The 17,518-nt window shown below is 35.8% G+C and overlaps 1 protein-coding gene across 3 annotated transcripts; it reads left to right on the forward strand.

Annotated features, from left to right (window-relative positions):
- The first annotated feature begins 256 nt into the window (after window positions 1-256).
- PSL4 (calmodulin-binding protein) lies at window positions 257-16,338 on the forward strand. Of its 3 annotated transcripts, none has more exons than XM_028064671.2 (18): window positions 257-371; window positions 561-666; window positions 762-878; window positions 987-1,082; window positions 1,805-2,044; window positions 3,092-3,318; window positions 3,865-3,966; window positions 4,087-4,179; window positions 13,866-14,190; window positions 14,287-14,376; window positions 14,462-14,563; window positions 14,667-14,724; window positions 14,827-14,895; window positions 15,039-15,126; window positions 15,569-15,630; window positions 15,746-15,797; window positions 15,877-15,962; window positions 16,034-16,338. In XM_028064671.2, the coding sequence occupies exons 2-17, from the start codon at window positions 564-566 to the stop codon at window positions 15,937-15,939; spliced, it is 1,887 nt and encodes a 628-aa protein (XP_027920472.2). In that variant the 5' UTR covers window positions 257-371; window positions 561-563; the 3' UTR covers window positions 15,940-15,962; window positions 16,034-16,338. The 3 variants fall into 3 exon arrangements, with proteins under 3 accessions (XP_027920472.2, XP_027920474.2, XP_027920473.2); XM_028064673.2 differs by having other exon boundaries at window positions 3,092-3,249; XM_028064672.2 differs by lacking the exon at window positions 257-371 and having other exon boundaries at window positions 386-666.
- Window positions 16,339-17,518: the final 1,180 nt, after the last annotated feature.

Below are 17,518 nucleotides of genomic sequence, written 5' to 3' on the forward strand. Positions count from 1 at the left end.
TATATTTAGTTAAAATTATAAATACAATGATTAGTTATATTTTAATGAGACGACAATAATTAGTTATTTATATTTTTATGATTTATTTGTTAAATCTACATGTATTTCAACAGGTAAGAAATTCAAAAATTAGTTATATCATGGGACTAATCTTATTTTCCTACTGAATCATATTATTGGTCTTTAGGACACCAATAAAGTTTTTTTTTTTTTTTAATTAAGTCACGTGATATTAGAAAATTTTCCCCACATTAACGAAAGTAGTTCGGGTTTGGCATGACCCGGCTTGAAAAAAAAAAAATAACAGTAGCTTCTTGAATCTCATTTCACTTGTCACGCGTCAGTAGCAGTCGCTAGTCGGAACCCGCAAGGTCTCATTCCGATCACACTTCACCACTCCACACAACTCAACGCAACTTTCAATTACATAATTACACCACCATTTATCACTTCACAAACTCAGCTTGATCTAATTCATTATTGTTATTATTATCATCATCACCATTATTCTTGTTCCTATTCGCATTTTCAATTCTCAATTCTCCTTCTTCCTCGCGCAGAACATGAAGCTGCGGCTGCGAATCCTCCTCATTTCTCTGTTGTTGTGCGTCCCATTTTCCTCCTCTTCGAAGCCCAAGGACCCGTTCCTTGGAATCGCTCCCGAAGGTTCCTTCCCCTTGCTCCGCGCAATACTCATCGCTATCGTTTCAATTTTATTTGCATTTTGACACTTCTGCGGTGTTTATGTTTCTACTGAACAGATGACAAGTATTATAGAGCTTCCGATGTTATAAGATGTAAAGATGGATCCGGAAAATTCACCAAGGCGCAGCTCAATGATGATTTTTGCGATTGCGCTGATGGCACCGATGAGCCGGGTTCTTATTATTAATTTTTTTGCGATTTGGTCTATTTAATTCATATAGGATTATCTGGTGTTCTCAATTTTCGTTGTTTTATTTTTTTTTCTTTCACTTTTGGGGCAGGTACATCGGCGTGTCCGGCTGGAAGATTTTTTTGTCGGAATGCAGGGCATTCTCCTGTTGACTTGTTTTCATCCAGAGTGAATGATGGAATATGCGGTGAGCATGATTCGTGCATCTTTCAAATTTTATAGTTGTATTATGTAATTCCTACGGTGTAGTTATAATAAATGCTTAAGCTGAAAAATTGAAACACCGTTAAAAGGGGGATATTGATACAAGAAAAATATCCGAACTGGGTAGATGTGCATGAGCAAGGTCCTATTAGTACAGATTTAGAAGGTCGTCTTGACGCTGTTGATTATGCATTTATGGTTTACTCTTCAACATGACTTTTGATATATAAGCTAATCATTTTCTGTGCATATAATTTGAACTTATGGGGATGGTTTTTTATCTTGTTATTGTCACTGGTATTATTCAGGGAGTTCATAATGTAGTAGTATGTGGCGAAGTGATTGGAGATGCTAGTGGAGTAAAAATGACAGTTGATACAGTTATTCCCTCTGTATTTTATATGTGTAATATAATTTTAGCTACATTTAGTATTTTCAAGGAATTTTAGGTCTGTTACCATGCAACGGACATGATGAGTACGGAGAGCACACCTTATGTTTTCATCCTTTACTAACATTGTGCATTTGTAGATAACTCCTGGAAATGTTTTCCTTTGTTATAGATATTGAATTCATTATTATTTTTGTCTATAAAGTTAAAAGTGCTGTTGTCCAATACCTTAGTAATCTGTAGTTTGGATTATTAGACTTGTGTGCTTTGTTAATCTGAAGTAATTGGTTTTACACTCCTGTCTTAATCTGTAGATTGCTGTGATGGAACTGACGAATATGATGGTAAAGTAAAGTGTCCAAATACCTGCTGGGAGGCTGGGAAAGTGGCTCGAGATAGACTGGAAAAAAAGATTGCAACTTATCAAGAGGGTGTCAAATTGCGAAAGCAAGAAATTGAACAAGCTAAAGTGGCTATTGAGAAGGATGAGTCAGAACTTTCACAATTAAAAAAGGAAGAAAGTATACTTAAAGTGATTGTAAAACAGCTAAAAGGTATCTCTTTTTGGTTCCATCCTGTTATTCTGAATTTTTTCTAAATATAAATATAGTACATGGAACTCGGGTTGAAGAATTTTGATCTTAAAAATAATGGTCATTGAAAAAAATAAAGGAAATGTGTCTAATGTTCTTGTGGCTAATTGTTTTCAAATATGACCATCCCATGATGGAAAATATTACAATGATATAAAGAAGGTATTAATCAAATTCAAAGAGATCCTATGATTCTAATTAAGAATTCGTTTGGTCCTTATGAGAATAGCCCTTAAGTTGGCAAACTTTTACGTTTACTATTCATTACACTTATTCAGATCTCAATAATTAAAAATTTGCAACTTGACAAATTAGAAGAAACTTTTCAAGTATTTAACTATTATTTAATGGACGAAAACCGGAAAATTTATCAAACTGATCTATCTATTAACATCATTTTACTAATAGGTTTATTTCTAATTGGTAGGAGACACAAGTGATTGTGGACAAATCTACTTAGGGATGCAAGAATGCATATAGTGTTATGTTCAGTTTGAAGTGTTACATGCCTTTATTGGTTCTGCAAATAACCTTTTTATGTATAAATTAGGGTTGTAGAAATGCATGTGATGTTACATTCCTCTTGAAGTGTTAAATGTTTTTATTGACTGTAAAAAACCTATTGAATGTATAATTTGAGTACAATTAGCAAGTGTGTAAGATACTCTGTACCAACTGTCTGTTTAGTTACACAAATGATCATCATCTGAAACCAGATCACATTATCAGTCTGTTTAACATATAGGAAGTTGAAGATTTTCATTTGACATTTCTCGAATTGTATTATTGAGGAGGGGATGGCATTTTGTGTTCTGAAAAGTAAACATGATAATGCATATTTAACTACTAAGTTTACAGATTTCATGCTATGTTTATAGCATATGTAATTTTGATCAGGGAGAAAATGGAATATACAATTTATTTTTGGGAAATTTTTTGTTGTGTAGCAATTTTCTATCCTATCAATAAAATACTTTCTTTGATAACTAGCTTTTGCTTCCATTGCAGATCATAAAGAACAAATAGAGAAGGCAGAGGAGAAAGAACGTTTACAGAAAGAAAAGGAAGAGATGCAGAAAAAGGAGTCTGAGAAGAAGGCTGATGAAACAATAGATAAAACTGATGAAGATATGGGGAATAAAAATGAAGCTGGAAAGCATTCGGAGGTAGAAGATAATGGTGTAGAAAATAATCATGATAAAATAGAAAATCTAGAGGGTTCTCATGCAGATCAGGTTTAATTGCATTTTCCTTGAAGTTTGCAGAACTTGACTGTACAATTAGATGCACCACACTGAGGAGTTTTAATTTGACTTTTGAATTCATTGATCTCTTATTAACCTTGTATTATCCTTAGGTTTAATTACATATGCAGATCAGGTTTAATTACATATGCGTGCTATAGTGATTTTCCTGATCTCTTATTAACCCTGTATTATCCTTAGGTTAGTTAAGCTATGAGTATTATAAAAAGAGTAACCTTGTCATGCTTCTTTATGCAGTGACCCTACATCTAAATAACATGCAAATATGTTGTTTAAGGAAGAAAAAATAATTTTATTGCTATTCATCTGTACTATACTTATAAGCAATGGTGGAAAAACAACTAATAATGATTTCTTCCCACCGTGAAGCAGATTACTTCATCTTTCTTATCCATTATTCCTTCACTTGTGTGTGTGTTTGTATGTGAATCACATTTGCATGTGTGTGATCTTGAACTATCCTATCATGTGGTGGTGGTTTAGTTCTTCTATTTATTATCCCATGCTTTCTTACAGGATGAAGCAGGAAAGAAATTAGCAGATGTACTTGATAATGATGATCGAGACAGAGATGCTCCTGGAACTGAAGGATCTTTGCATAATATAGTGGAAGAAGAGGTGAGTATAAATTTTGCATCTTTTTTTCGTTGGAGTTTTTGTTAATGTAACATTTTCTGCCAAACACATAAGATTTTTAAGGCCTTTTAGCATTTTAATTTGTTTTTTCTCTTAATGTAGAATGCAAAGAAATCCAATGAAGAATCTGTTGTTAAGTCTGAGGCCAATGATAAGGTTGGAAACGAAGTGTCCTCTGATGAAAACGTCAATAAGGTATGTCTCTAGTCCATGCTCAATCTCATGGTATAATTGGAGTTTACTCTTATCTTACATTCATCTTATAGTTACACATTTCTATTGATGTATACTATTTGGTTCTTGATATGATTAGCTCATAAACAAGTATTTCTGTGTTCTTTCATTCATATAAGTTATTGTCTTGTAACTTTGCCATAAGAAATCATTATTCTGAGACAAATATAGCACCTATACATCTCATGAGAAACGGTTGAAGTGAGACACAGTGAATTGTCTCACAACAAAGTGATTTTATTTCCAGAACAGTCACTTGGTTATTTTTGTAGTAATTGATTTACCAATAATTACAATATCTAGGGTACTACAACAAAGACTGGAGAACATTTCTGGTAGTAAATGGTTTCACTGCCTTTGTTTTCAAACATTTGGATACAAAGGAACATTAGGGATGTTTTTTCAGACCTAAAAATATTGCTTATTGAAAGATTAAAATGTAAAAGTTGAGATATGAAACACCACTCCCTCTTGTGCTGATTCTAATCCTTATTTCAAGCATGAATATTTCTGAAATTATGGGGTTTTTGGTATTGAGGCAGGCATTCAGAGACGAGAGTCCTTACATAATGTTACACTTGAATTTAGAGTATGGCCAAAAAATCTGAGTTATCCTTCAGCTGACATATTATATGTATATGAACAAAATAAGAAGAGTACAATACAATGAAAGTGCTACGGTCATTGACTTTTAACTCTAAAAAGAAACATCCAAAAGGCAAGCTTTATAAAAGCCATACAAAAAATAATAAATAACTATTTAACACTTCTCCTCAAGCTGGGTTATATAAATTGTATGTACCAAACTTGGAACTTCTATATTGAAATCTTGTCCCTCTTAAAAACTTAGTCAGAATGTCTGTAAGCCGATAATTAGAATTGATAGATTCATTATTTGTTATAAAAACAGAATCAGATTATTGCAAAATATCAGCCCGAGATATGAGAGAGTCATTTTTGAACGTTGGTTCCTTCCTTCTGCAAGCCACAGTAGTTGGGTTGGTTGCAAATATTTCCACTGCAAGTCAGGGATTTTTCTCTCATGTTAAACCCTTCCTATACTATACCTCTATACCTATAAATAGGTACCCCTTTCTTCATCCAAAAACACACAACTCGAGCTCTCTTCTCTCTCTCTCTCTCTCTCTCTCTCTCTCTCTCTCTCTCTCTCTCTCTCTTTCACTTGTTATTTTTTCTCTCTCTTTTCTTCCTTTTAGTAAAATCCTGGGTTATTTATTCTTTAAGAAATTTTCTTGCTAGTTTTTGAGTATCTTGAAAAATCCGGGAAGTTCCTGTTGTATCCTGGGGGACTTGTCCAACACACCGCGGATAAGTCCTTAAAAACAATGAATTTACATGCCTCAAGAAGCTTACTCTATTCATGATTTTAGTCAGCCTTTACAACAGTATTAAGTTCCTTGGACATTAGTCTCTTTCTAACAAAATGACAATCAATTTCTATGTGTATAGTTCGCTCATGAAATATTAGATTGAAGGCAATATGAAGGAGCTTGAAGGAGTTGTTTAACCCACATAAGTTTACATTAGCCAAAGCTATAGATCTATATTCAACCTCAGTGTTAGATTAGACAACAACACTTTGTTTCTTGCTCTTATATCTTGTGGTGGATCTCCTCTCAAAGGAACAACCAGCTCAATATACATCAGAATACCTAAGATTTGAGTATTTTTCTTTTCTTCGTACAATACTATCTGTCTTTGGAGCCTTTTCCACATTCGAAAATGTGAATCACAATATTTCAGTGGTCAATGTAAGATTTGTATGAATTGAGGAGCAACCCTAACTCCATAAGTAATAGCAAGATAAATGATTTTTTCTACTAGTCTTATATACCTATCTAGATTTGAAATAGTTTCACCCTGGTCTACCAGGGCTATCAATGGGTGTGTAATTCTGGACCTTGGCTCCTCCAATCAAGAGCATATTTTTTTTTTCTTTGTGAAATAAGAATACTTTCCTTTGATTGAGCCACTTCAATTCCAATGAAGTATTTTAGATAAGCCAAGGTCATTGGTCTGTCTGAAAATGGCTAAATAAGTGCTCTTTTAGTTGATAAATCCTAGTTGCATAATTCCCTGTAAAAACTATATGATTAACATAGATTATTAGATAAACACACTTCCTAGAGGAAACTGATTCAAAGAGTAGCAGTTCTAACTGTGATGGTAATCTATTGCAATTCTTGGACATACCCTTTGTAGTGGAGAAGAAATAAAAAATGAAGTGAGATTAGCCAGAGAAACAAAGATTTTGGTGGAGGAAGAAGTGGATGCATCAATAGAGTGAAGATTATGGGCTATGAAGATCAGTTTCTTGATAACCCTATTATAGAGTTAACTGATAATAAAGTTGAAGGTGGACATGCAACCAAGCATAATATTTTTCCCAAATTCAGATTTCCAGACTATGAATCAGAAATCATTGTTGGACCTAGATTTATAATGTATGTGGTTGGAATATCAATGGCATTGGAATCTTGGAATTTCAACTTACTGGGTGAGCCTTTAGCATTAAACTTCATTGAATCTATAGATGACAGCTTGGCAATGAAGCCAATGTAGAAGGAATGTTCAGAAGCTGTTGTTGTACAAAATCCACCCTTATGCCCATCACCATCTATGCCTCCAGACCTGAATTTGCAAGCAGTGGCCGCTGGGTTTCCTTCCTGTGGCAGAAAAGTATCACAGTGCTTTCGGGAGAGCAGATGAAGATCGTGGTGATGAGGAAGACCCATGGGATCAAGCTTCCACTATTTCCACCTCTTGGACAATGTTGATTTTAGGAGTGTGTTGTTAGGATATAAGGAGAAGAGAAATAAAGTTAGAATATTAATGAGTTAGTTTCTTGAGGAGTTATTTATATATAAATAGGGGAAGGAGAGGAGAGAAAAAATGTTAATTTTGTAAATTGAGCATTAGCTTTGTGACGGGCCCTTGGTGGAGAGAGTATTCTCCTATTTCTTGTTCTTTTCATTCTATTTAATAAAACCTTTCTTTTCTTTCCCTTATAAATTTTTGGTTCCTAACACAATGTGTTTATACGTTTAGAAGTCCTTGAGCTCTAATCCTCATTTGTACAAATTATTATCCAAACAAAATAAGGAAACATACTTGAGATATTTTAAAAAATATGGAAAAATAGAGAAACTAATCCTAAGAGATAATCTTCGGGATACCCTAAAATATTCTGAGATACGATGTATACATTATTGGATACTCTATAATTCTTGGATACTTTAAGATATGATCAAGATATAAGTGGATATTATCATCTATTCTAACATATTATCTTACTTTTTTGGGGGTTAAAAAAAATTAATTTGGTTTTTGCTCATGTAATGTTTCTATTGCTGCCCTGAACTCTTTTTCTTCTGCCTTGGCTCATACCATTTTAAATATATACTTTTAGCAAATGTTTTGGCCAAACAGTACTTTTCAGGGCATGTTAGTAGGAAAATGTATATTTATTAGCCACAGGGGATGCTAGATCACACCTGCAATAAAATTATCACTTTGTTGAAGAAATGGTCTTTATATGTCCCTTAGTTATACTCTGGTCTTTCTATAAAACTCAAGCACTCAAAATCCCTGCTGCTCTTGAATTTACCCATCTTTTTGCCTATCCATATAGAGAGGAGTTTGTACATTGATTCAGTTTAAACCTCTCTCCAAATCATCAATTTGGAAGTTTTGAGCTCCCTCTTTCATCAAGATTTTGGACTTTGGCTGGTTACATTCTGAGGGAATAGTCATTTCAGGCTTTTTGTTAAATGCTGGGTGTGTCCTGTTTGAGCAGTTACTAATGGTTTATTTTAATGATTTTCTGAAATAAGGAGGCTGCTAAAATTTTTAGCAGTATGCAGTCAATGTAGTCTTTTGTGTATTTGGATGAAAGTGCTGACATCTTAAAGCTGTGTTTATTTGCCTTTAAAATTCTGAGTTGGAACCAATGTTGTTAAATGATCATTATAGCACCATCATAATGATATAGCTATGCGTTTTTCAACACTCTACATAGGCCGCATTGGCATGTTTATATGGCAGATATTTGGCCGTCTGCCTTCCACAATTGATAACCTTTGTTGGAGCAATGGTTAATGCATCTATTGATGTTCTACTCAATCCAATTGCAAGGGAGTTGCCTTAGCGAGACTACTCTAATACTAAATGAGATCCATGTCTCCACTGCTGGGATCATCTAACGTCAAACATAAGCCACTAACCACTAAAGTAAACAGGATGGCACATAAACCAAATACTTAGGCTTGCCTTTCACAATCTTAGACAAAGTAGTGGTTACAATCAACCAAAGATCCATCCATCGTCTCTTTAGAAATCTTCCCATCATTAGAAATCATAATATCATTTTTAATCTACTACATTCGTTGAGATCCCTATCAACTAAATGTGAGATCTTTTGGAAGAAATATCAACCACTAAATAAACATCAACGAGAATAAAGGATCCATTTTTCTATCTTCCCATTTTTCATGAAACTGATAGTTTAGCTTACTATATACAATCACATTAAAACTTGCAGTCAAGAGACAGTCAGCAACCCACCTGTGTAGCACTCAAGACCTTTTCGTTTTCTAGAAAACTTTATATGATCCTCCATAACTCACCCAATCATGAACAATCTCAAATCCCTACCTAATAACTGTGTAGAAAATAATGACTGCACCTAGGGCAATTATTCTGTCTATGTTAGGAGGTTGAGTGTTAGATAACCCTTGCACCTAGTAGTAGCTATGATCATTAATCAACCTTTTGTATTTGCGTTTCATATCTATAAATATGAGGAACATGAGAAGGCTCATTTAAGCCCTCAAAATATTTTCACTATTTAATCTCAAGTTGGTATCAGAGCGGGTCGATCCTGCTCTGGTTTCTGTCTCATTTGGTCCGCCACCATCCGTCACCGCTGTCTGCAGCTGACCACCATTAGTCACCGCCCCTGTCCGCGGCTGACCACCATTAGTCACAGCCCCTTTCTGCAGCTAAGCTCAATTCATCTCTTTCTAGAACTACCCACTGTCCTTTTGAACTATCCAACACTGTCAAACAACATTTCCCTCTGTCCATCGCCATCCGTTGCCGTCCGCCGTCGCAGTTCCGTCGGGAAACCACCGGATCTGGACCGCCTCTCCGAGCGACAGCCAACCCTGCCGGTGCCGAAGGCAGACTCCACGCGCGTCATTTTTGTCCGTTGCAGCCAGGCGCATGTCTTCATCGCGCCGCTGTTCAGTCGTCGATTCGTCATCGCGCCACCTCCATAGCTGTCCCCGCAGCCTCCTCTACCCGTTTTGACCTTCAAAATTTCGTTCCGGTGAAGTCCAGACGCAACCCTTACGAAAATCTCCCTAGGGCATTCAAAAATCTTCACTGTTTTCTGTAGCTCCTCTATATTTTTTTGCTCCCTTGCTCAGATATGGCCACTGGAAGTACTGAGAGTGCTATTTCATTCTCTGGAAGCCCCTACATTACTTCCGAGAAACTAAATGGCCAAAATTACTTATGTTGGTCCGCTGCCATCGAGATGTGGTTTCTCGGTCAAAGACATCACAACCACCTTGAGAAAGATGGCAGCCACGTACCTACTGAAAAAGCTAAACAGTGAAATAGGCAGATTTCCAACTATTTGCTTTGTTGTGGCAGTCGGTGGAACCACGACTTTTGATGTCCCTTTGAGCCTTCAAAACATGTCACTCGTTTTGGAAGAGAGCTCGGAATTTTTGTGCAAATGATATCCAACGTCTCTATGATTCGGCAAACAAGTTGGCATCTCTAAGAATGACCAACCATGATATGATCTCCTTCATGAATGAAGCTCAATTTGCTGTGAAAGAACTGCGCATGTTCTTGGAAGTCGACTGTTTAGATGAAATGAAGAAAAAGCTTGACAAGTACTACATGGTGATGATCCTCCGCACTATACACCCAAATTTCAATCATATCAGAGATCAACTTTTGACCTCTCATGAGGTTCCTTCCATGGACACCTTGATCACACGCATGGTTTGTGTCCCAACTCCTGAAACTCCGGAAACTCTTGCTGTAGTGGAATCATCTGTCATGGTCGCCACTCGAGGAAGTAGAGGACGTGGAACTAGAGGAGGCGGACGTGGAAGTCGTGGGCGTCCTCAATGCACGTATTGTAAAAGGATGGGTCACACCCAGGAAAACTATTACTCTTTACATGGTTTTCCTGCCAAAACAGTTAATGTCTCCCAGACTGATACTACTGAATCCAAGTTCACCGAGGACGAGTATCAAGAGTACCTACTACTCAAGTCCAACAGCTGGCACATACATCTCAAGCTCCAAGTACATCAACAACTTGCATCTCTCAATCCATGGAAGGTCACAATTCATGGGTAATTGATTTTGGTACTTCTGACCACATTTCTGGTAATACCTCCTTGTTCTCAACGATTTCATTTCAAGAAAAATCTCATTTTATATAACCCTTGCGAATGGTTCTTAAACTTCCTCAAAGGGAGTCGGTCAAGCCATCTTGTGTTTTTCCCTAAATCTAAAATCCGTCCTTTTTGTCCCTAATTGTCCCTTCAATTTAATTTCCTTAAGTCAAGTAACCAAAACATTGAATTGTTCTGTAACCTTCGATAATAAATCTTTTGTTATACAATATCGTGGTTCGTGGAGACAGATTGGAGAACAATATGAAGCGGGCGGATTATACCATTTTGGATCTCGTCCACGAGTGTCATGTGTTGCAACTTTCAATCCTAAAATGTTACATGATCAGCTTGGCCACCCTCATCTATCCAAGTTAAAGAAAATGTTTCCTGAACTTAGTGGTCTCCAGACCTTAGACTGTGAGTCATGTCAACTAGGCAAACATATTAGATCTTCCTTTCCTAAAAGGTCTCACTCAAAGTGTACTTCTAGTTTTTCTATCATCCATTCTGATATCTGGGGACCTAGTCGTGTCTCATCTTTTGACTTTAGGTATTTTGTTACTTTCATTAATGAATATTCGAGATGTACTTGGGTTTATCTAATAAAAGATCGTTCTGAATTGTTATCCATCTTCACATCCTTTTTGAATGAAATCAAGAATCAATTTGGTCAAGTAATCAAAATGTTAAGAATTTACAATGCTAAAGAGTACTTTTCATCTGCTTTTTCTGCCGTTTTGAGTTCCCATGGTATCTTACATCAGTCCACTTGTCCTCATACGCACGCCACAACAAAATGGTATAGCAGAAAGAAAAAAAAGACACTTGGTTGAAACTGCTCGTACCCTTTTGCTTGGTGCCAATATTCCAATTCAGATTCTTCTCCATCGTCTCTTGATATCACGACTCTTAGTGAAGGTGATTTAGGTTGGCCCATTGCTCTCAGAAAAGGTACTCGTTCCTCTCGCAATCCACATCCCATTATAATTTTCTTAGCTATCACATATTATCGCCTTCCTATTGTTCATTTTTATCCTCAGTGTCTTCTGTTGTTATTCCCAAAAATGTGAATGAAGCACTTGATCATCCTGGATGGCGACAAGCCATGATTGCAGAGATGCAGGCTCTTGAAAGCAGTCATACTTGGGAGCTCGTGCCCCTCCCATCGGGTAAGAAGGTTGTTGGTTGTCGATGGGTGTATGCAGTTAAAGTTGGCCCTGATGCTCATGTTGATCGACTCAAAGCCCGATTAGTTGCAAAAGGGTACACTCAGGTTTATGGCCTTGATTATTGTGACACTTTCTCTCCTGTGGCCAAGATGACTACTATTTGTCTCTTCTTTGCAATGGCAACAATTCGTCACTAGCTGCTTCATCAATTGGATATCAAAAATGTCTTCATGATGATCTTGAGGAGGAAGTTTACATGGAGCAACCTCCTGGGTTTGTTGCTCAGGGGGAGTCTGGTATGGTGTGCAAATTGCATCGCTCTTTATATGGCCTCAAACAATCGCCACGGGCTTGGTTTGGAAAATTCAGCTCCATTGTTCAAAGATTTGGGTTAAGACGTAGTGAGGCAGATCACTCAGTCTTTTACTCACATGCCTCTCCTGGGAAATGTGGCTACCTAATAGTATATGTTGATGATATAGTCATTACAAGAAATGATATTGTTGAAATATCTCAATTAAAGGAGCACTTGTGTAGGCATTTTCAAACCAAGGATTTGGGAAGCCTTAAATACTTCTTGGGCATTGAAGTAGCTCAGTCTAAAGATGGAGTTGTAATCTCTCAAAGGAAGTATGCTCTTGATATACTACAAGAAACCGGTATGATTGATTGTAGACCAGTAGATAGTCCTGTGGACCCAAATTAGAAATTAACAACTGAAGAAGGTGAATTGTTCTCCGATCCTAAAAGACACAGGAGGCTGGTTGGAAAAGTTATTTATCTTACTATTACGAGGCCTGATTTATCTTTTGCAGTTGGAGTGATTAGTTAGTTTATGCAGTCTCCATGTGTTGGCCACTGGAATTGTATCATTCGCATTCTAAGGTACCTAAAAAAGGCTCCCGGGCAAGGGTTGTTATATGAAGATAGAGGAAGTGTTCATGTGTCTGGATACTGTGATGCAGACTGGGCATGATCTCTTATTGACAGACGATCGACTACTGGATATTGTGTGTTCCTTGGAGGAAACATTATTTCATGGAAAAGTAAGAAGCAAAGTGTAGTGGTCCGATCAACAGCTGAATATAGAGCCATGGCATCATTAACATGTAAACTTATATGGGTGAAGCAATTTCTTCGAGAACTTAGTTTCTGTGACATCCAGACTATGAAGATGTATTGTGATAATCAAGCTGCTCTCCACATTGCATCAAATCCAGTGCTTCACGAGAGAACTAAACACATAGAAATAGACTGCCATTTTGTTCGTGAAAAGTTGTTGGCAAAGGAAATATGTACTGAGTTTGTTGGATCAAATGACCAACTCGCAGATATGTTGACCAAGTCATTAAGGCCTTAGATTGAGTTTATTTGTTCCAAGCTTGGTACATACAATTTGTATGCTTCAGCTTGAGGGGGAGTGTAGAAAATAATGACTACACCTAGGGCAATTATTCTGTCTATGTTAGGGGGTTGAGTGTTAGATAACCCCTGCACCTAGTTGTAGCTATGATCATTAATCAACCTTTTGTATCTGCGTTTCATATCTATAAATATGAGGAACATGAGAAGGCTCTCTTAAGCCCTCAAAATATTTTCACTGTTTAATCTCAAGTAACAGAACTTTGTCTTCTTTGATGTTTGAACATCTTTCTCCACCTCATTCACTATTTGAGCTCATGAACCATGTTATAGGAGTCGGGAGTGTTTTTCCTTCCTGAGAACTGTCTTGGTCTTAGTTCATGCACTCTCTAGGTATTTCGGAATCCTAGCTGTAGTACATTGCACTTATTTGTAGTCATTGGTGTTGAATACAGTCATTATTACTCTTGAAGGTGACTACAATCTACTGTATGTAATGTGCCCCTTTGAATTCTTCAGATTTCAGCTCTTACTCTAAATCCTACACCGATGAGATTCTTTTCATTCTCAAAAAACTTATATATTTCATAGTGATAGAGATGTATTAAATTTTGCAATTTTCTTTCGCTTCTCTTTTCTGCTGGTTATTTTTTCTTTGTTGGCATATCTGTAGGGAAATGACGTAACTGAAAACACCGAGGGATTATCAAGGGAAGAGTTGGGCCGGCTTGTTGCTTCGCGTTGGACAGGAGAAAATACTGATGTCCAAAGTGATGAAACTGATACTAAATTAGACAAAGAAGATCTTCCAATGGAGACAAAAAAGGATGAATATGAAGGCTATGTTTCTGAAACTGATGATGAGAGCAACAGATATGATGATGATATCCACAAATATGATGATGAAGATGACGTTGATGAGGAATATCAAGAGGACGAGCATGATGATGACCTTAGTTCATATAAATCTGATTCTGATAATGAACCAGACTTATCAGGTTTGTTATAAATATTACATAATCTTTATCCAAGTTTGGTATTTAAATGGGGTTGTGATGAGATAGTTTAAATCATCTCATATGGTACCACAACAGATAATCCTTCTTGGTTAGAGAAAATACAGAAAACTGTACGAAATCTTTTTCAGGCTGTCAACTTATTCCAGGCTCCAGTGAATCAGTCAGGTAGATAATTAGCACTTTTTTCTTTTGCCTGTATTATCCATGTAGATGTAACTTAAGAGTTAAGCCTTTCTCTTTGGTTTCTTAGATGCTGCTCGTGTACGCAAGGAATATGATGAATCAAGTGCCAAATTGTCTAAAATACAGTCTAGAATATCAAGTCTGACGCAAAAGCTAAAACATGATTTTGGTTAGTCTGCCACTAGAACATTTGTCACTGTCATACATTTGAGTTGTAGAAATGAGTTACAAAATTGGCGTGAATAAACTGAAATAGAGCTTAAATATTACAGGCCCAGCAAAGGAGTTTTATACATTCTATGATCAGTGCTTTGAGGGCAAGGAGAACAAGTTACATTACATCTCCCTACCAGTTTATTTCTGCTTAACTCTACTTTTTTTTTTTTTTTTTTTCTTAATGTGCGGTTTCTGGTGATGGAAATTTTGATTCAGGTACACTTACAAAGTCTGCCCCTATAAACAGGCTTCTCAAGAGGAGGGTTATTCCACCACCCGTTTGGGGTATGGTTTTAGGAACTTGCTGATAATTTTTGTTAGGGTACTATTCTTCAGTTCAGAAAAGGGGCAAACATCAATGGGTGAAAAGAAAGTTTTATTTCCTCCCTCTAAAGTGACAAATAATTCAATTTTCTTATATTTTGCAGTCGCTGGGACAAATTTGAGGATTCATACAAAGTAATGGTGTTTTCTAATGGTGATAAATGCTGGAATGGTCCTGATCGGAGTTTGAAGGTTGTTTAAATGGATGTGTAATCATTTCTTACAGTTTTGTCAACATTTTTTTTTTGTAATCAGTCTATAATGATAAAATCTACTGTCTTTGGTTAGTTGCAGAATGTATTTTCGCTAGGTGTGGAAGTATAATATATTTTTTTTCATTAATAGCATTTTAATAGATAAATAGTGCCTTCTCTGTTTGGGACTGGGGAAACAGGAGCAGTCCAAATAAAAAAGGTGGATTTTTCAAATTATATTTTTTACTAAAATCATAGTTATTCAGTGGTGAAGATTCTCTACAGTTGTATTCAACTGCAGAGGATAGTGATCCCCATTTCCCTTTCCGTAAACCATTGTTTGTGACGATAGTAATAGTTATAGTAGTTAGCGTAGTTGCAACTGGAAACAGCTTCCAATTTGTTGACCCCTTATGATTTAATTGTTTTGTTTTTAACAGGTCAAGCTAAGATGTGGGTTGAAAAATGAGATTACTGATGTAGATGAACCAAGCCGTTGCGAGTAGGGATTTGTGTCTTGTCTTTCAATGCTATTACCACTGTTCTCGTCTCCTTTTCGTCAAATTTTTCTTTTGTGCTCCCTTTTTCTCATTGTTGTCTCATTGGCGTTATGACAGATATGTAGCTTTATTATCTACTCCAGCCCTGTGTCAAGAGGAAAAGCTAGAGGTACTTTTCTATACATGACATGATAACCGTGTGGTCCTTACCTCGCTATGGTATTAATGTCAATTGTGGAACTTTGCAGGAGTTACAACACAAGCTAGAGATATTGAATACGCAACAACCAGCAAACCATGATGAGTTGTGAACAACCGGGATGGATTTTAAAAGGTAACTTTACTAGGCTGTGACTCTTTTTCTTGAGATCTGAGTCCTGAAGTTGATCAATTTCATTTGAACAGGTAGTATGATGATCATCGTGTAACTGAAGTGGTGCCCTTAAGTTTTGTATGCTAGAGCTTACCCAAATTTGATATTGGGTGGGGTTAGGAAGAGGCTAGGAACATCTTTGACTAGGGATTGGTAATCCTTGTGGCTGTCCGAGTTGGCAACATTCTAATATGACTAATCCCATTGCACATTTTTCCATTGTTAAACTCAAATACGACGTGGTCTCTGCCTCGGCTTGAAATTGTCCATTCCATTACCAGAGGGTGGATATAAATACTACATGCAATACTAGACGGTCAGAATTTCTTAAGCCAAATTTTGTTAGAATGAGTACTTTATTATCGATTTTAAGATTGATAAGCGGTTCCACCAATCATCATTATATACACTCATGTGATGCATAAAATTTGCATATTTTGTTTCTGTCCTCTTTAGGAGACTTTATATAGATCTACTATTAGGAATTTTCCTTTACTTTTTATTTTCTTCTCCACCTCCTTAAGATAAAAATGACTGACATGTCTAATATATTGTTGTTAGTTTAAGATTATGTGATATGAAATATGGTTATGAATTATGGAATTTTAAATATAATTTTGAAATTTAGAATATGATTTTGAATTATGTAATCTGAAATATAATTGCAAATTGTGAAATTTGGAATGATTATGTAATTTGAAACTATATTTTAGGTTCACGTTAGGATTATGTAATCTGAAACTATATTTTAGCCTATGTAATCTAAAAGTATAATTTAGACTGTAATTTATACCTGTAGGTTGGATTCTGGAATTGGAAATTATATTTTGGAATTTACAATGTATAATTTAAAATAGTTTTAGTTCATGTAATTTAGAATATACTTTAGAATTGCATAATTAAGAGAAATCCGAAGTATTATGGATTTTTTAACCTAAAATATAGTCTTGCCAGTTTTTTCAAATTATTTATGTGTAAATTGTTTTTAAAACAATAATGACAAATTTTTAAAAATAGTAAATTTGGATGCATTTTTTAATAAATTGTTCTTGAACTTGTCCAAGTATGTAGCACAAAAGGTTTTAGTGTATTTCGTAAGGAGTGAGATATTTTATTTAAATAATGAATAGAGGTATTTTAGTAATGCATTATGGAGGTGTAATAAGAAAATATAAGAGTAGACGAAGAAAGGCTTTTGCTTCTTGCGTCCTGTTATTTTATTTAGTAAATATATCAAATTTACTAAATGTATGAAAATTTAGTATTAAGAAAAAAGCTTCCTCATTTTTTGTTCTCATTTTCGTATTATTTGTTGCCATTGGTTCTATTTTATTTTGGAATATTTAAAATGATTCTCATTTTTGTATGTGTTTAATTTGGTCATTTTATGTCACGCCGTTTAAATAAGTAAAGAAATATTGTATAGGTGGCAGCATTTGTATTACGTCTTTCATTTTGTTAATTACGTGGACTGTTTGTGTACAATAATGTGGATTAATTACAAAATTTGGGATAAA

Source organism: Vigna unguiculata, chromosome 3 (assembly GCF_037176805.1).
Source record: "Vigna unguiculata cultivar grain cowpea cultivar isolate G323 ecotype 2 chromosome 3, ASM3717680v1, whole genome shotgun sequence".
Taxonomy (NCBI): domain Eukaryota; kingdom Viridiplantae; phylum Streptophyta; class Magnoliopsida; order Fabales; family Fabaceae; genus Vigna; species Vigna unguiculata.

What these genes read in the sequence shown, in the direction of transcription:
- PSL4 (XM_028064671.2), top strand. Translation starts at nt 564, where the DNA reads ATGAAGCTGCGGCTGCGAATCCTCCTCATTTCTCTGTTGTTGTGCGTC. An exon ending in TGATGGCACCGATGAGCCGG is followed by an intron (nt 879 to 986) that starts GTTCTTATTATT and finishes CTTTTGGGGCAG; the next exon opens with GTACATCGGCGTGTCCGGCT. An exon ending in TATTCCACCACCCGTTTGGG is followed by an intron (nt 14,896 to 15,038) that starts GTATGGTTTTAG and finishes TATATTTTGCAG; the next exon opens with TCGCTGGGACAAATTTGAGG.